Genomic DNA, 20,174 nt, shown 5'->3' on the forward strand with positions numbered 1-20,174 from the left:
CCTCTGAAAATGGAAAATGTCCGTGTGGGTAACTAAGATGAGTTCCTTGTGACCAGGGAATAGCTTGAAAAAAAAAATCTCATTTCTAAGGCTTGTCTATAATCACTTCCCAGAAAGACTGTTTCCTACAAATGCAATTGAAGTCCCATGAACTAAGCAGCTCAAGGGGGGGGCGGGGGCGCAGCTGGAGCTGTCCCCAGGAAACTCCTTCCTCATCCCAGAAAGCCATATACAGGAAGACTAAGGTGAGCAATGAGGCCAAGCACAGGTTTCCAGTTTGGTCTTCCACCTGGCATGGACAGGTTAGGTGTCCTGAACGCCTTACTACTTACCACAGTTGTAACTTCACATTTATCTGTGCAACTTTTTGACTGATGCCTATTAATCCCACCAAACAATAAGCAACATTCCTTATTCACTTATTCATTCATCTGTTGAGCTCCTACTATGTGTGAGACAATTTTCTAGGTACTGGGGGAAGAGTAATAGATAAAACCAAGTCTCTGCCTCTCATGGAGCTGACATTCCAGGGAGGGAAACAGACCAAGAACAAAAAAAATATGTCAGAGGAGAGGGACAGGAGGGCAAAGTGAGGGTGTGCCTGACATCTCAGAGGAGGTGATACAGAGCAGAGGTTTGAATGAAGCCATGCAGATATCTATGAGAAGGCAGAGGGAACAGGAACTGCCAAGATTCTCAGGTAGGCGAGTCGGGAGGGGTTGGGGAATGGCAAGGAAGCCAGTGTGGCTGGAGCGGAGGCAGCAAGGATGTCAGAGAGAGAACAGCAGTGGCTGAGGCCAGAGCACCTAGAGGTAAGGACTTGAAGCTTTCTTCTAAGTTGATCCATTCACGCTCCTCTGGCATAACTTTCATTCTATTTGTCCTATATCTTTATTTTCCCATCTCCTGCCAAAATCTCCTGAGATTCAATGATGGCCCTATTCATCTCCAGCTGGACGTACCAAAAGCAGAGCAAACTCACAACCAGCCCCCCAAATCCAAACAGAATTATTATTTCTTCACCAAGACTTGCTCTTTCTTCTGTATTCCCTACCTCTATCCATCCAACCAACCAAGTCAGAAATCTACAAGTTATTTGATACTCCTTTCTTTTTCTCACTACAACATCTAATTAATGACCAAGTCCTTTCAGCTCAAAATCTCTCCTAATAATGCCCCTTCAGGCTCTCCTGATCATAACTACTTTATTTGTTATCCGAATTGGTCTATCCTCAAGCTTTGCTCCACAGAATGGCTAAATCATTTTTTATAGAAAGCAAATCTCCCCATCTCCTTTCCTCATTCAATAAATTTTAATTAATAAATAACAATAATAATTAACATTAATTGGATGCTTACAAGTACCAGGCCCTTTACTAAGCACAAAATATATCATTTAAGTTTCTCAACAACCTTATCTCTTGAGAGAGGTAAGTCATCTGTCCAAAGTCACAGGGCTAACAAGTGCCAGATACAGAACTGCACCCAGGCAGGCTGGTCTCTGAGCCCGTGCTCAACCACTAGGCCTCACCAGGCGGCCCCTCTGGGCAGCTCCCTTGTGGCAGGTCCTGATCTGTGGATAAACAGACAGGGTCCCTGCCTTTGCTTGGCTTACAATCAAACAGTCATCCAAATGCATACTTACAAATCGTGAAAAGCACTATGAAGGACAGCTGCGCAGTGTGACACAGAAGAGCTGCCCAGGTCGGGGGGCAGGGAGGTCAGGAGGCCTGTGAGGAACGGATGCTGCTGCACTGTCTGGTTTTATTTTCATCACAGTACTTGTGCCTGCCTGATATCCTCTTGTTAATATATTTATTGCCCATCTCTTGCTATTCCACTGAAACTCATGAGAGAAGTGACCTGTCTGGATGCCCAGCATGCAGCACAGTGCCTGGTACAGAACAGGTGCTTAGGAAATGTTTGCTAAACAGACGACACTTTAGCTGAGATCTATGAGCTAAGATGTCGACAGTGGAAGGAGAGGAAGCTGGAGAAGAAACACACCATGCAGAGTCCCTAGGTCAAAGTTAGGATTTTCTTCTCTATCCTTAGAGAAGTAGAAGCCATTAATTAAAACCCACCAGGTTGTCTGACACCTACAGGGTAAGTCTGGATGCTTTACCAAGGCATGCAAGGCCCTTGATGACCTGCCCCTATTAACTTCTTTAGCCAAATCTTTCACAGGACCCTCCACACCTTGTGCCGCATGCTTCTGCTGCACTGCCATGTTTGCACGTCCCCGAATGGTCTGCTGTGTATGACATTTCACATCTCTGTGTCTTTACTCATGATGTTCTCTCTGCCTGGAATGTTCCCCTCTCACATGCATCTACCTGGTGAACACCCACCTAATCTTCTGACCCTCCGGTCACTTCTCTGTGAAGCTTTCCTGACCCCACAGGTATAAATGACCACTCCCTACACCTTCCTTTGTACACCTAAGGCACTGCCTATATTCTACCACAGCACCAACATATTTTATTGTACTTATTTATACGCCTATCTTCTCTACCAGACTGGGAGCTGCTTCTGAGTAGGGACCAATCTTTTTATCACTAGCAAAAGTGATCAACTTTTGCTAGTGATCAACAGAAAGGATCCTCCTTTCTGAAGATAACTTTCAAGAAAAGACCACCCATAGCATTAGCACTTTCTACTACCTAATCACATCTTGCTTTCTGCTCCTAGGCAAATCAGAACTACTTTTCAATAGGCAGGTGAACGTCAAGGGGATTTCAACAGGCTCCCCTCGCCTCAATAATTTTAAGTTGAACTAAGCAGAATAAACAAAATTCTGTGCAAGTGAGAACTAGTTCAGTCATATTTTCCTGTCTTTCAAAGGCATTAAAGCAAAGTCTTAAAGCCTGAATGTTCACAGAATACTTATGAAGGGGGTCATCTTTTTATATAACCTGACTTCACTTAAGCTAGAGGTATTTGGGATGGCTGAATATCTATCTGTTGAAAAATTTATAAATTATTTTTATTCTTGTGGGAAAATATGTTAGACTTTGAATTAGGGGACTGCCTACCTGTTCAAGGTTAACCGCATTCTTATTTAAATAAGGTATTTTGCCATTCAGTCAGCCATTCACTCAAGAGTAAGTGAAAATCATGGAGGGAATCCAGGCTCAGTAAATAATATCCTTTACTAATACCCTAATTTACAAACCCCTGAAGATTTTTATAAGAACTGAGAATCTGGTCTTAAGATATTTTTACATACAAGGGACGACATTATATTTAATCCCCATTATTTTAAATTAAGAGATGACAGCAGTAACTTTATGGGAGGGATCTTTATTCACATATCTTCAGCTAGCTGTTTAAGGAAATTATACAGAGCACTGTCTAATCCTTCTTATTTAGTTCACCTAATGACAGCAATATAAACAATGGCATTTTTCTAGATCATCAACCATATTTTTGCTAAAAGCAATACCAGAATAATCATAATTTTACTCAGATATATTAATAAAAATGTTAGGATACTACACTAGACTTTTATTTCAGTGGTAGTTTTCTTTATTATAAGCCAGCAGGTAAATATCTTCTGGTACTAAAGAAACCTCAGTTGGAATAAAAGCTAAAACTGCATATTATCTTAGGATTTTAAGGCTACATAGCACATTTTAAAGTATAAGGATACTCTAGATTACAAGTATACATAAATCTTATTAACTACCAAATTTTCTCTTTTGTTTCATCCTATCTCTACATTCCATCACTCAAATCCTTTAGAATTTCTTTGTTCCCTCTGTGATCATTGCTTCCGGGAGAAATCTGGCATAGGATCTGAAGGAAATGCCAGAGTGAAATTTTCCTTGAGATTAATCACACAGGTAAAGTAATTTCCCCTTCTTGCCAAACAATATTTTCTAAAACTTCTTAGAAAATCGATTAAGACAGGACTGGGTGGTCATGAAAATGTGAATTTTAGGATTTACTTAATCACTTACACACAAATTCTAAAGGTCTAATAGCTTGCCTGAAGCAGTCTGGAGCTCCATTACTAGTTAGAAATAGCAGTAGACAAAGAATTATCAAAAGTTGGTCCAGGTTAAAGAAGCACAGGTATAACACATCTGTTCCACTGCCCATCCCCGACACCCCAATTCCTATTCTTATTCATTCCAAGTGTCTGAGAGCTCAGTATGGAATTTAGAAATCATCAAATGACTCTAATTTTAATAAATATCAAAGCATCAAAATTTTCATGTATTAAACCTTAAAAGCAGTTTGTCATTACAGCAAAGAGAATGAGTATGAGATAAGGAGACATACAGTCTCCCAGGGATCAGCCACATAGTTAGTTTTTACATCAGCGTCATCAGCCATCAGTCAACCAAGAGTCAACCGACCTTAGAAAACAGGGAGGGGAGTCTGTGGTAGAGCAGAGAAAAAACAGGCTAATGAGATTCAGAAGAGCAACTATTGGGAAATGTAAAACATAACTGAAGACTTAAAAAGAAAGAAAAAAGAAAAGAAAGAGATATTTTAGGAAGAAACTTGACTTCTGCTATGTTGGAATGATAGGGAGACATCTAGGAAGGAGGCAAGTCTCCGAGTCACCCCAATCAGGTTTAGTCACAACACGCTACCCAGAGACACAAGCCAAGAATCACAACTCCAAAAATCCATACTGGTATCATTTCCATTGTATCTCAATGAAATATCTGCTTTTCTGATTTATCAACCTTTTTCACCAATATTTCTTAAATTTACCCGAACTGACTACATAATTCCACAAGGCCTATGAAATGGTAGAGAACTAATAATGTCTGCTGAACCTAAGTCACCACATATTCAAATATGAAGAATTCACACATAGGTATACATACACTTGAAATAAATACATACATATATTCATACACACGTATATATTATAGGTGGCAAATATAACCCCAGTCTCTTAGTACACTGAGGAAAATGAACACATTTTCCCTTCCCATTCTCTATATTAAGATCCTAACTGGAGATAACTAGAAGATAATCAGATTCTGAAAGTGTGGAGGATGTGGGCCAAAAAAGACCAAACTTTTATATTAATAACAATAAAAATAGCTAGCATTAATTGAGCATTTAGCTTGTAAAGGGCATAAGCGCTTTAAATCGTCCCAATCTCATTAGAGATACACACATTACCATGCCCACCATGGTACCATCACCTCTAGTACTTAGTTGCAAGGATGTCAGCAATTAACCTGGTAGAAGGAAGACTCATATCAACGGGAACAGCCCTATTCCGAGGTGGTCACTGGACTAGGATGTTTCAACTGAGAGGAAAAAGCAGTGAACTGCTCCACAGATTCTGCTCTCAGTTGAACCATTTTCCTGGTGATCAACGACACCACTAAGCTTCATTTTATTCTTTTACAACACTGGAATAATGCCACCTCACAGAGTTGTTGTAAGAAGCAAATAAAATAATGACCAGTTAAGGTAGCATGTAAATTATAAAATACTATCTACAAATATAGGTTCAAATTATTATCATCTCTGCATTTGCTGGCAAAACTTCCCTTAGAGTTATTTTGGTTATGAATACCAATGCCAAACTCACTCTACTTAGATGGATCATTCTGAAGAGGGGAATCAAATGTAATTTAGGAACTATTTGGGGTTATATAAATTCAGAAACAGAGACTCTGCATTTAAAATGTGCATTCTTTTTGACGTTTTGCAGTAAGGCTCATCATTTTCCTTATATAAAAAACATATTTAGTTGGCGACTCTTTTCCATATGCTATTCAAAGACTCTATGCAAACCTGATCTAGCGCAGTAGCAAATCTGAGTCATCTGAATAAGCCACAAATTATGGGCTTCAGAGGCCACCAAATGAATGCAAGTTGCCCACTAGTTAAAACATCAAACAAATCACAACATTCACAAGAAAAATATATTTCTCATATTGATTTTTCTTACACATATGATGTTTAATAAATCACATCATTGGTGTTCGCTAACATCAGTCTTATTCTCCTAGAACACAACACTAAGTTTAATAACTACTTTTGTTCAACAGGGAAGATAAAAGTCAATTCCTATTGCTCAAGGCAGACTGCACAGCCAAAACAAAAGAAACATAAGAGAAAGGGAAAATGGAGAAAGATGCATTAGATATTAATCTCATATTCACTGTGAAAACAGAAAAATCTTTATCTGTTTCTCCTTTCAGAGTTTAAAAGGCTGTCAATTTTCTTTTGCCCTACCCACCCTATAATTCAGAGCTCTTTATCCAAAGCCCTTCCTTTTTACCTTATTTCAGCCATGAAAAGTCTCTCAAGTATTGTCAGTATCAAACAAAAAACACGTCTCTTCTTGACCCTACTTTATTCACACCTCTTGATCTCTTTCATTAAACTTCTTCAACATCCACAGATACACGGGATCCTAAGAGAATACATCCTTATCAGCATTACCTTTCTAATTAGAACCTGCCTCTCAGATCTGCAACTCTACTTATGTTTTGTGCCTTTCTTGTAATTTTCTCCAAAATAAAGTCTCTGAGAACATCAATGGTTCCTCTTAGAGCTAAGTCTAGGTTATGAATTCATTCATCATTTATTTGATCTTTCAAAAGAGCCATTTTTTGAAATCCCATGAACCTAGACTTAAACAAATGAGCTAATGTATGTAAAATGCTTAGAACATTACTTGGCACATAGCAAGTGGGAAATAAGTGTTAGCTGTGATTGTTGTTGTTATTAACACTTCTTGCTACTTCCTCCCCTCCCCCATACACATTCCTTTATTAGCAATATGACTTCCTTTGGAATTTCACCCTACTGGCCTGCTATATGCTTATGGAAAGAGGTGATGAATGTACAAGATAAGTAAGTCATAATCATCGGTCTCAAGGAGTTAAGAGTTCTAGAGGGAAGACAGACAAATGAATAATTACATTTCAATACCACAAGTGCCTATTAACCATAGTTAGAAAGTGACATTGGAAGTACTGTCACATGGAAGAAGAAAGAACACTGAGTTTTGCCAGAGAGCAGAACTATGACCAATAGGTTGGAGTTATAAAGAGGCAGACTTTGGCTCAATATGAGGAAGCTACCCACCTACAGAGCCAGCTGCTTTGGAAATCAGTGACAACTGTACCAAGGAGAAGATCAGCTGCAAGGGATAGTATAAAAATTAAAGAGATCCAACACAAAAGAAGTCATCAAAATTCTTGAATAACTTACCGATAGCAGAGTAATAATGGAAGCAAGTACTCATCAAGGTCTTATTTCTGTGAGTGTGTGTGTGCGTGTGGGTGTGTGTGTGCTCTCAACACCACAATTAGGCATGACAGTAGATCCTACATGTAGCTACAGAGATGGTGAAGGTGAGGCAAGCCAGGTGCCCTGGGCTGCAGTCAGGAAACCCCTACTTGTCCAATCAATACACTTGTGAGTAGAGAAGCTAGAACCCAAGCCCAATCCTTTTAATACAAAGATACTTTCACCACATCCCATTTACAGTGAAACACTGAAGGCATAGCTGGGCTATGAATAGAGACCATATAATTTCTTGTCCAAACTGGAACACTTGAGAGTAAAAAGGGGCATTATTAATAATTACGCCAGGAACACAAGAATAAACCAGGACATAAGGGCACCCCAGCTATCAACGGGTAGCTACACAAGAAGAAATGTAAGCCACGGATTGCCTAAGGCAGAAAGTGTAGTCAGGATCTTAGGTAAAGATCTCGGAGTTAAATCAAAAGTAGAAATTATGAAAGCAGTGGTTCTTACCTGGGGGGCGATTTTGGTCCCCAGGGAACATCTGGCAGTGTCTGAAGACATTTTCAGTTGTCACAACTACAGGGAGGGGTGCTAATAGTATCCAGTGGGTAAAGGCCAGGGAAGCTGGGAAAACCCCACAATGCACAGGATAGCCCCCCACAACAAAGTTATCTAGCCCAAACTGTCCACGAGTGCCGAGGTTGAGAAACCTTGTCTTAAAAATGAGAAGATCTGACTGCACGAACATATGAAACATCTCCACATCAAACAAAACTGTAGACAATACTGGAACCTTACATGACAAAGAGCTAATAATCCAATCTACACTGACCAAGACCTCTTAGACAAAGGCAAGAGCCCAACAGCAAAATGGGCAAAACTCATTGGCAAACACAAATGGCCCATAGTATTAAAAAAGTTCCCCAAAACAAAAAACAACTCTACCTCCCGTGTAATCAAAACAACTCGAATTAAAAGGACATATCTAATGTCACCCTCTACAACACAGCATAGATTTTCTAACTTGCAGTGTTGGTGATGAGCACTTTCCCACGCCGCCAAATGGAAGCATAAGTTGATTTAAAACAAACAAAAGACTTTCTGGGAAGAAATTTAGCTGTACTTAAAATACATATCTTTTTTTTTTTTTCTGCTGAGGTGAATCATGCTGAGGAAGATTCACCCTGAGCTAACATCTGTTGCCAATCTTCCTCTTTTTTTTTTTTCTTTTTCTTTTTTAATGTGAGCTGCCGCCACAGCATGGCCACTGACAGACGAGTGGTGTGGTTCCATCCCTGGGAACCAAACCCGGGTGCCAAAGAAGAGCACACCAAACTTCAACCACTAGGCCATCGGGGCTGCCCCTAAAATACATATCTTTTTTATTTTAACTTTTTATTTTGAAAACTACATATCTTTTAACACAATCACACAATTTTAGGAATCTATCTACAGAAACAGTTAAGGACATATTCAATGATTGAGCTATAAGAATTTCAGCTCCATATTATTTATGTGGGCAAAAGATTGGAAATCCTAAAATGTCAAATAAGGAGAAAGTAATTAAACAAATCATGGGATATCTATATACAACTCTTAAAATCATGCTATAGCAAATACTAACATGGAAGGATGTTCATGATATACTATTTATATGAAAAATATACAGAAACTATATGATTTACATAAATCATTTCTGTGAGAAATTAATATGTGTGTGAAGGTGTATGTATGTGCGTGTGTGTGTGAAAAGTCTATAATAATATAAATCAAAATGTTACCAAGTGGATCTATTTGGGTGGTGGGATATAAGCACTGAGAGCAGGCATTTTCTTTGTTCTCTGCTACAACTCTAACACAGAGAACCGTGCCTGGCACAAGGGAAACATAAAATAAAAACATTGTTATTTTTTGTTTATTTATATTTTCTCACTGATCTGCAATGAAAACACTATTTGCATAACAAATTTTTTAAATGTTGTTTTTAAAAAGAATAATTCAATGTTTTATGAAATGTTTTACAAATAGGAATGAAAATAATGCCACCTACCTCAAATTTAAATACTAATTTATGTAAATAGGCTTTGTATACTCTAATACACTATAAGGATGTTAGAAATGAATTCTTTTGTTAAGATCATATACTCCAAAGTTAAACCAGTTTCATACCTGCTTTGGCTGGTACTTCGTCCCAGCAATTTCAGTTCCAGTATTCTGTCCTTTAAAAACAATTAGAGATGCGTGCAGTGCTACTTACAGAAGCAAAATGTTGCACCAATAGAGAACTGGTTGAGAAAGTTGTGGCACGTCCATAAAATGGAACACTATGCCACCATCAAAATTTATCCTGTAGAAATGGATTTATTGACATACACTCTTAACCTCTATTAAAAAAATTCATATATATGTAACATAAGTAAAATAATCCCCAGTACAGCTTCTTAATATAACAATATCTATTATGTCAAATACTCAAAATAATTATGATGATAATTTTCTGATAATTCTTATCTTTTTCAATTTCTTTATTCATTCTACTTGAATTTATTCACCTTTTCACTTTTAGTCACTTGTTTTTCAAGATTTGATCAGTCAAAGTCATCTATAACATTTTATCTTTCAGTTGCTAAATTAAAAACATTTTATGGATTGCTTTCATCCTTTGGAGGCATACCTGCTTTAAAGCCACTCTACGGTTTTGAATGAATCGTGTATATTTTACAAAACATGGATGTAATTCCTTTTACATTTTAGGTTTGTGGTTTCTATCTCTTTATGCTTTAGATACTACTTCATGAATCAGAAGCTGAATCTCATTTTCTCTCCTTAAAACAAATGTAAGAATTGTTTTCCAAAGCTTTATTTTTCCTACTTTCACAGAGAGATCACAGGAGTAGAGTACAAAGAAGAAACATTCAGAACTAAATTAATAACAGCTAAAAGAAAGTATTAAAAAAACATGAAATGTTATTTGAATCCTCATATAAACATAGAAAGAAGGAAATTTTTTCTCCCATAGCACTCTATTAGAGGCTGAAGAAATTTTATACATACCAACCATATACATGCATTCTTTAAGCTGAACACCTATTCCCTAAAAAGAGCAGAAAGGCTTTCCTTTTTGCTAAGGACTCTTTCTTTATCTACCTGCTATTCAAAAACTCAGTTAAAACAGGCAACTTTGTTGCCTAGTGATCTTCGTTCTACTTATATTAATTAAAAGCACTAATGAAAATGGTCTCGTATTCCTTTATTTTAATGTTATGAGATTTTATGAGAGGTCTAACAACACTAGACCTAAAATATTTCCAACATGTTATTTAGAAAATATTGCAATTTGGGAAGCTGATCGATACCATAATAACAATGTAATTCTACAATGACGGGAATCACTAAGATTTTTTAAGTATTGTAATGCTTCCAAATGAAATTAGAGCCTGAGACAAGTGGAAGGAAGCAATACGATGAATACAAGAAGAAGAAATTATTTTGGGCCCAGCAAGTACTGATTAAGGGCCGAAGTCATGCACAACACTGAAGAGGCCTGTGGGGCATGAGTGACGCGTGGAGGAGGGATGTGCAAGTGTTGCAAAGGCAAGACAAGAGAGCTGCGCAAGTGAGATGCAGGACAGGCCTGGAAAAGCAACCGCAGAAGGAAATAGTAACAGAAGAGGCAGACATGGCACCTCGTCAGTACCAGAAACAATCCCATCATGTAGTCTGTGGTTTTCCTCAGGAGCTTAAAATTGACAGAACCTAACTCACCCCTTATAGCAAATATACTTCCTATAGACTGGGAAATAAAAGAGCCATCTGAACTCATAGTCCTTTTAAAGTTTCTAAAACCTTGGTCTATGTTCAGTTTCTGTAAATTTCTGTCTAAATGTAAATCATTCCATTTTTCCCCTCCAGATACTTTCTTGCTACAAGAGACAGGGGTTTTTCCACGATAAATCCTTGAACCACCTTTTTTAGGGCAGAGGGGAGCTCCAACTCAAGGCGATTCTGTATTATCCTTTATAGTATTTTGGGATTTCTGAACCATTTGATGTTTATTAGTTTGTTGTTGCTGTTGTTGTTTCTTTTGTTTCTGAATCTCCACACTTTTATTTTAGATCTTTTACTTAAATCTATATAATTTAAACAGGAGACAGCAGTTAGTATCTCAAGGATAAATGCAGCTCTTCAATTTAAAAAAGAAGCCTGAAATCTAAAATGTGTTCCTGGCTTAATCGTATGACCCAGATTTATAACTAAGTAAAAGTAATAACTAAAAAATATTCTGAAAAATAGCCAGATAAATCCATTTCTCTTATATTGCTTTTTATTCAAATTTTCATTAAAAACATGTTCATTGTGAAACCATGATTATTCTCTTAGCCAGGAAATACAGAGGGTAGCAAAAGGAAGGAGCAACTTGGAAGAGATGGCATTGTGGTTTATGGAGGGGACAATACTTTGGGTTAAGCAGCAGGACTATTTGAACCTCACTGTAGGACTATTCTGTCATTAAAAATAATAACAAAAAATAAACCTTATTAGAAATGGGTTGATCCTTTTCCAAACAGCTGATAATACATTATAAAAAATGATTTTAGGCATTATCAAATTAAAATTCCCATATTTTGCAGATTACCAACTTATACATCCGCTCAGCCAAGCTGTTTTCCTGCTGGTAACTTGAATTCCTGTTTTAAAACTGTGCCAGCTCCTCTTGGGTGTTCTGGTGATGAAAACAACTTTCCTTAAGTTTTAGCCAAGATGGTTTCATACAGGGTCTTATGAAAAAGCCACAACATTGGGGCACACCACAATGACCAGGCAGGGGAAAAAACTATTTTAGAAAATTATTTTGATGTTTAAAATCATAGAGGGGAAAAGACGCATTAAAAAGAAACGCTAATTAATTTTTTATATATTCTGATTCCATATACCAAGTTCACTGAATGCTAAATTACTGATTTTTTTTAAAAAAAACTAGATATGCTTGTTTAAAATACATTGTTTCCTATAGTGGTGGCTTAAAATGCAAACAAATCAAACCAAAGAAAGAATAACACAAAATAATGAAAAGCTCAGGGGAATGTACCGGACATGGATAAGAGAAGAAAGTTTGACGGCTCTAAATCACTTTTCTAACCCAAGGAATCCTGGTCATTTGAGGCAGATTCACTATTGTTCTATCACCTGAACATATCTGAAAACCACTCGCCTCCAAAGAAAACACGAACTGGTTGTGTAACCCAGAGACTTCTACAGGATATAACAGTGTTACAAGTTCACAGTACCTCTCCATCTATATACGTGACTGTGGAAGGTTTTTTAAAATGTGACAATACCACAATCTAGGAAAAAGTAACGATACCACGACCTAGCTGAAAGGCGACAGACTGACCTGATTGATGGAGTTGGCAGCACAGGATGCAAGGCCTGTTCCAACCAAAGTAAGCAGGAAACAGGGCCAGTCAAAGGGTCCTGGAGCTAACGCAAACCCAGCTGAGGTGGTGCTGACGACGAGAGCTGCAAGACAGAAGCAGAGCAGATGTCACGTTACCCACGCAGGTTCCAGACCGTAAAAGCCAAAAACAAGCCATCTTCCACGTAAGCCAACTGATTACATTAATCACACGAACTACAGGCTAATCTTCTTTCATTAAAAAAAAAAATCAAAAAAATTTTCTGATTATAAAAATTATATGTGTTCATTATAGAAAAATGCTAACTTTCCTTTAACTCTATTATACTCAAGAGTAAAAATTAAGGTGGCTATTCCAGATTCACTCATTCACTTATTCATTCAACAAACATTTACTGAATACCTACTTCACAATCGGTACTATGCTGGGCATTAGGCATTGTATGGGATAATGGTATATAAGGTCTCATTCTTGCTCTCAGGGAATTGATTTGACAGGGAGATGAGAGACATATAACTATAACTATGACAATAACTATAACACAAGGCATGAAACAATAAGGGTCCCAATTTTGTGACAAGCTCGAGGCAACCTGCATGGAGGGCTTGCCCATTACAGATGATGGTCCAGGAGCCAGAAGATGGTTAGAGGATGACTACAGGGGGATGACAATCCTGCAGCCACCAAGAAGAACAAAGGGAAGAGGCATTTAAGCTGGACCTTCAGGAGGGGAGATAGGAAAAGGAGGAGAATGGTGGAGTGGGCAACATTACAGGTGGCTGGATAAATCCAAGAATAGGCACAGGGGCAAGAAACACCAGTTTCAAGAGTCCAAAGTGCATGTGACACCATCTGCCTCGATTTTTAAACCAAACATCTAGGAGTCTCTCCTTTCTCATCCTTATCTACCTCTCATCTGTTGCAAAGTACTGTCTGTTCTACCCTCACAATGCATTTCAAACCCATCTCTATTGCCACCATCTAGTCCAATGGCTCTCAACCAGGAGTGGTTCTGCCCGCCATGGCACATTTGGCAGTCTGAAGACATTTTTGTTTGTCACAACTAGAGGGGGCAGATACTGCTCTCCTCTAGTGGAGAGAGGCCAGGGATGCTTATAAACATCCTATGGTGCACAGGACAGCCCCACATAACAAAGAATTTTCTGGCCCAAAATGTCAACAGTGCTGAGGTTAAGAAACTCTGATCTAGACTAGTCTAAGCCATTACCTTGCCTGGACAACTGCAAGGGCCTCCTCCCTAACTGGTCTCCTTGCTTCCACCTTGTCCTTCTCCCAGATGATATTTTAAAAATGTAAACAGATTATATCACTCCGATACTATACTTGGAATAAAAAACACCACTTCCCCTGCCATATAAGTGCATCTTGCACCTCTCTCTACCTCACTCACTATTCTCCCATCACGAGGGCCTTCTTTTGTTCTTTGAGCATGCCAAGCTCTTTCTTGCCTCAGCATCCTTGTACTCTTGTTTCCTCTGCCTCTTCTCATGGCCGGTTCCTTCTCATCCTTCAGATTTCATCTTAAATGTTCCTTCTTGGGGAGAATTTCCCTTGTTATCCCGTCTGTAGCAGGCCCTCCCCAGTTATGCCCTTGCTCACATCATCCTGTAATTTCCTTCACAGCACTTACCACACTCTGGCTCCTCACTGGAATATAAACTCTGTGAAGGCAGGAGCCCTGACTGGACAGTTCACTGCTATATATTCAGGGCCACCACTGCGCCAACTATAGAGCAGTACTTACTGGAGGAAGAAGAGGAAGGGTGGTGGCTGTCAGATTGCAGAATAGCAAGTTCAGGAGTTTGCATTTCATTTGGTTGGTATTAGAGAGTCATTGACAGTCTAATGCAAGAATGTGATCTATTACTGGGAGTTTAGCCTGGTAGCAATAAGCACCCTGATTTACATGGGCAGACAGTTTTGCAGAGAAACAATCTGAGGGGCTATACCATTAATCCACTGTGAATACAGGTAGTAAAAGTGGGAACCAAATAGATATAAAGGATATTTTGATTAGACAATTGTTAGGAGTTGGTAACTGTGAGAGGTAGGAAGACAAAAGAAAATGACAAAAGATAAAAAAAAAAGATAAAAGATAAAGTGTTGCACCTGGGTGACATGGAAAGGAATGACAACATTAACAGAAATAAGGTTAAGAGGTGATCTAGCTAGCTGGTCTTAGGAAAATGTGCTGCTTCTGAGGAACCATGGGACAGCCAGGTAGAAATGTACAAAAAGTAGATGAAATATGAAACTGGAGCTCAGCAAAGAGACTGGGTAGACAGGAGAGAGGCAGGAAGCCCTGGAGTCACCTGCCTAGAGACCGTGGCTGAGCCCGAAGGGACAGATGAGATCATCAATGGACAGCAAGTGCGGTGGAAAGAAGTGTATGAAAAACGTCAGAATTGACAAATGGGGGAAAAGGAATTAATGACAGGCACTGACGACGAATATTTGGAGACCACAATCAGGAGCATGAGGTGTCAGGGTTGTCGAATAAGCATGCAAAGGGCCACAGGATGCAGGAGAGGAAGGTGCCACTGACAGCAGTAAGTAAATGCTAGAGAAACTAGTCGTTCCTCCTAACAGCCACAAATTGGTTGGCATGTCCTTCAATCTAGTCTTATTGGCAATGTATAAACTCTTTATAGTTCTACCATATGGACAAGCCCCTTCTCTAATATCTAGACCAGAGACAGCCTTGTTGATATTTCCATATTTCTTTGATAGGGTTTGATGGCAATTTGCAACGATGAATGACATAAGTACGTGTGGAGAAGTACTTCTAAACTAAAAGTCTCTAGGGAGAATGTATTTTAGCAAAAGGGTCCTTCCTTTAACTCAGTGGTCCCCAAATGTGGTGTGCAACCAAATCTCATAGGGCAAGATTGACCTCCAGAAACAAGGAGAGAGGTCTAGGTTTAAGCAAACAGGAGAGCAAGGCCCAAGAATGAGAAGGCAGGTTTGGATAAAGATTACAAGAAGACAAGCAGACAGTTATGAGCTGAAGGCAAAGAGGGGGCTGATCAGAAGTCACAGACGCGCACATTCAGGAGGAAAGGCTGGCTTAGGCCAGGAGTGCTGCTAGGCCAGAAAGCACGCACCGTCCCCTCTCCCTTCCTCTGCTCCGGGGGCACAGCCTGCGCTGGCCTACATAAGGCACCACAAGTCACAACACAACAATTTCACATAAGTACAGAACAGCACCAAAAACCCACAGGGACACAGGGGCAGCAATCAAAGACAGAAAACTTATTTCAAAGGAAACATCCTGGAAGAAATCTTTACTCTATAATTCTATAACAACGTGTGCCCCAAAGAAAATGCCAGCCATTGCAGGCTTGGAAAACAGCAGTTGCAGGTGCATCTGAAAGGACATTTTACCCACGCGCAACACAGAAAGAACAGCTTCTCCTATAATTGTCCATTTAGCCACACCTGCACATACTTAACGTGCACATGGAGAAGAGCACCACGTTTAGAGCAAACAATAAAACTCCTTTTAGGATACTCAAATAGCACCCTTCCCTGAGGAAGCTTTTTCATTCTTTACAGATTATCACACCATAAACTACAAAGCCTCATAGACAGGCTGGCGTTCTAGAATGAGAGTCATCTTGTTTTGCATAACTCACCAGCTCTCCAGATGGGTTAGGTGATGCCTCACATATTGCCCTGTGTGTAGCGACAAACCAGGATTGGAAGAAAAGTCCTTCACATCCAGGCTACTCATCAGTCGTACCAGAAGAATGCTACCACCCAAGAAGGAAGGTTGATGGTGTCACTGGGAGAATTTGAGGGAAAAGAGACTGCAGAAGTTTCCCTCTCCAAATGAACTAAGTAGATTTCTTCTATCCATAGAGTTAATCAGTCAAAATAATTCTTGATTCTATTTTAAGCCCTTGAACCTTAAACCAAAAGTAGACTGCTTATAAACAACTATGGTAATTAAAAGAGCATAGAGGGCCAGCCTGGTGGCGCAGCAGTTAAGTTTGGTGTGCTCTGCATTGGTGGCCCGGGGTTTGGAGGTTCGGATCCCAGGTATGGACCTATACCACTCATCAAGCCATGCTATGGCCGTGTCCCACATATAAAACAGAGGAAGATGGGCACAGATATTAGCTCAGGGCCACTCTTCCTCAAGCAAAAAGAGGAGGATTGGCAATAGGTGTTAGCTCAGGGCTGATCTTCCTCAGCAGAAAAAAAAAAAAAAAAGCATAGAAAATCCACAATAACTTTCTCAATATACAATTAGTAAAATCTAGAGTCACCAAAATAAAGAACTACTTTAGATATCTCTAAATATACAGATTAACATTTTGTATTGTGCTTTACAAACAAATTAAAAAAATCAATTACCACCATACTGGACAAGATAGCACCATAATCATTGAACTATCAAAATACAAACACTGTAAAAAGAAAATTTACTTTGTTTAAAATCAAAAAGGGTATATAGTTACATGAAGGCAAAACTGTTAATTCAGAGGAGAAAGTATCTTGTTTTTCTTTTTATCCACCTTAGAGCTTGACTGAGTGACGAACAATACAGAAAGCACATCAAATTTTTGACTAATGGGTCAACTGAGAAGTTGAGAAGAGAGAGAAAGTGGTTTTCGAAAAACTGACAAAGGGAAAAGGACAATGTTTTAGTAAGATATAACAATGACTACATTTACAAAATGCAAATACTGCCAAATTTAAAAATGTATAAATTGTAAATGGTAATACACACAAAAAAATCATAGAGGCTATTATTATTATTATTATTATAGAGGAGGAAATTTGAATTTTCTAACACATTTCTAAAAAAGATCAAAAGCTAACAAAGAATGTATTTATACTTACTTCATCAAAGCAATTAATTTAAAGAAAGAGAAAGAAAGGCAGAGAGGATTGATAAATTGTACAAGTAAAATTGACCAAAGCAATATTCTCATACAGCACTGCCACAACTGTAATTAAACTTTTCATTGATTTCCTGGGATTCATTACATGGAATCATTTTGCAACACCAAGATCTCATTAAAAGTGAATGTAATATATTCTTTCATTAATAATACTTGAAATTATATTTTATTTGGTAATCTCATATTCTGTCCCTTCACAAATAAACATAAAATCGATGTTGCCAATGAAGCATGACCCATCCAGTACAGGCCCAGAGGCGCCGCACTGCAGGCTTAGGGACGACTCTGGAGACTCAAGGGAGAGCAATATTCCCACCCCAGTGGATCCTGACTCAGCCCATCCCCCCCAGCCAGTGAACCGCAAGCTTTCCCATGAAAAGACTCAGTAGCAGCCTGTGAAGGTGCTTAGTGACAAAGGCAGTCCTGACTGCTAGGTCCAAGGTTAGCACCACTGGAGCTCCACCTGTCAATCTCTCCTGAACCATGAGGCCTGACCTAAGACTGACCAAGGCCCCCTTCTTCCAGGTCCCATCATTAACAGGATTTACCAAACACCGTCTCTTGTCTGCCTTCCTACCCCAGGGAAGAATTCTTACTTATGCTGTCTATAATTTTTGAAACAAATTTTATTTTGAAACAGTCACAAGCTGGGAGGGATGGCAACAACACAAACAGAGGTGTAGATAAGTGTTTTGAAGGCGGTGGCACAGGCCTTTATTTATTCCATTTATTATGGAATAAATACAAGTGATTATAGCAAAGGAGCTAAACCTAATTCTGTATCTAAAAGAATAATAAAATCTTAAAAAGTCAAAGGGAACTTAGGGTCAACTAGTCTAATCTCTGTCCTGATGTAAGACTCCCTTCTACAACATTTCAGATGGATGCTATCTCTGAATCTGCTGACAGGAAGTTCTTTCTCCCGGGGAAACCTTCTGTAGAGAAGAGCTCTAGCTGTTGGTTCTCTCTCAAATGAAGTCAAATCAATTTCCTTGAAATACCTACCTATGGATGTAATTTCTGTCTTCTGGAACAACACTGAATTAACTTTCTCCCTCTTTGCACAACCCTTCAATCATGCAAATATAACTGTCCCACAGTCTCTGCTACTCCAAGCTATGCGTCTCTAGCGACCAACCACCCTTGACTTCCGTGCTCCTGTCCTGTTCCATGCTGAGCGACACCTTTTAGAGACATACTAGGTTTTCATTACGACAAAAGCACTTAGCACAGTGCCTAGCAAATAAAAAGGGGCTTAATAAGTGGCAGTCTTGGTAATAATTAAAATATGGTTCCTAGAGTTCTAGACGATATATTTCTCTGGCCATTAAGCTTAGACTTAACATGTCAAAGCAGTACCTTAAGGAGCTTTGAGAAACAACAAAGCATTTCATACAAGCTCCATGTGCCTCTGTCTTATAATCTAAGGCAGCTCTCTGCTGCTCTAGGGGAGTAGTACGAGAGGAGTCCTTTAATAAACATGGACTAACAATGATAATGATAAAAACAAAACTCACATTGGCGAAGCACTTGACAATGCCAAAGTGCTTTTACATTCATTTAAATCTTGGAAACACCGCACTTCAAAGTAGGGTGTGGATACTTAGGGTTACAGGAAGAAAATATGAGAACTTTCACTTATATTTGACTTATTAATTCTTTCCTTTAAAACACGTATTCTGTGTGTCTTAAAATGAATATAATACATTGGTGTAAGACTATATGAATTTTATTTACAAATAATTTAACTATATAGTTTTCCATTATACATGGCATATTTATGTACAATAGCATAAATATTAAAATATACATACTGTGTACTTGAAACTTTTTTACTGATAAAGTAAGTCCACGACTAACTAACTTCGGAGAACCTTGATCTAAAACAAACAGCAAGGAAGCTATGGCAGATATTAATATCTGATTTTATAAATGGAGATCCACGTGCAAATCAATGGTAGTGAACTCAATCCAGGGTCTAATTAAGCGAGTCATCTGGTTCATGTGCAACATTTGGCTCTCTGCTGTATGGATATTCTTTAGCAAGTACTCCAAAGACTCATTTTCAGAAGAAGAAAACTCAACTAAATGAAGGGAAGACACACACACACACACAATCCTTGAGCTGATTACAAAACCACAAACCAGGCCAGCAAAGCTTAAACAACACTGTCTCCCTGCACACAGCCCATGATACTGTTTCTTACACCCCAGGTTTTAAGGGGAATTGCAATGAGTCGCAGAGGAGGGAGCCCCACACTGGGGGGGGAAGGAGAAGCTCGGCTGCACATACTCTGCTTCTGCCACAGGGGGCTTTACTGGTCAGCTGTACACCGCGGCTTTGCAGGGCTAGGGGTGTGAGTGGAGTCAGACTCCCTAGTTCTAATCTCACAGGAGGCTTTCCAGAGCAGCAGGGAACCACTGGAAAGGTTTTGCTTTTTCCAATAGGAAAGAGGTTTCCTTGGAGAAGCAGCCTTATCAAGAATGATTTTCTTTAAAAGGCTCACTATGTTGAGAACTATTGGTCTCTGAGCATAAGCATAATGGAGGCCCTTTATTTCCTTTCTGAGATCATCAATTAAAA

The 20,174-nt window shown here is 39.0% G+C and overlaps 1 protein-coding gene across 3 annotated transcripts in view; it reads right to left on the minus strand.

Annotated features, from left to right (window-relative positions):
* LOC131416895 (protoheme IX farnesyltransferase, mitochondrial) overlaps nucleotides 1–20,174 on the minus strand; it is a 279,864-nt gene that overhangs the window by 237,410 nt on the left and 22,280 nt on the right. For all 3 annotated transcript variants that reach the window (XR_009222648.1, XM_058559679.1, XM_058559680.1), the window contains exon 4: nucleotides 12,638–12,762. Coding sequence is in view for 2 of the 3 variants with exons in the window: in XM_058559679.1 (XP_058415662.1) it covers nucleotides 12,638–12,762 (125 nt within the window). In the remaining variant the exon portion in view is untranslated. The remainder of the gene's footprint in view (nucleotides 1–12,637; nucleotides 12,763–20,174) is intronic.

Source organism: Diceros bicornis, chromosome 18 (assembly GCF_020826845.1).
Source record: "Diceros bicornis minor isolate mBicDic1 chromosome 18, mDicBic1.mat.cur, whole genome shotgun sequence".
Taxonomy (NCBI): Eukaryota; Metazoa; Chordata; class Mammalia; order Perissodactyla; family Rhinocerotidae; genus Diceros; species Diceros bicornis.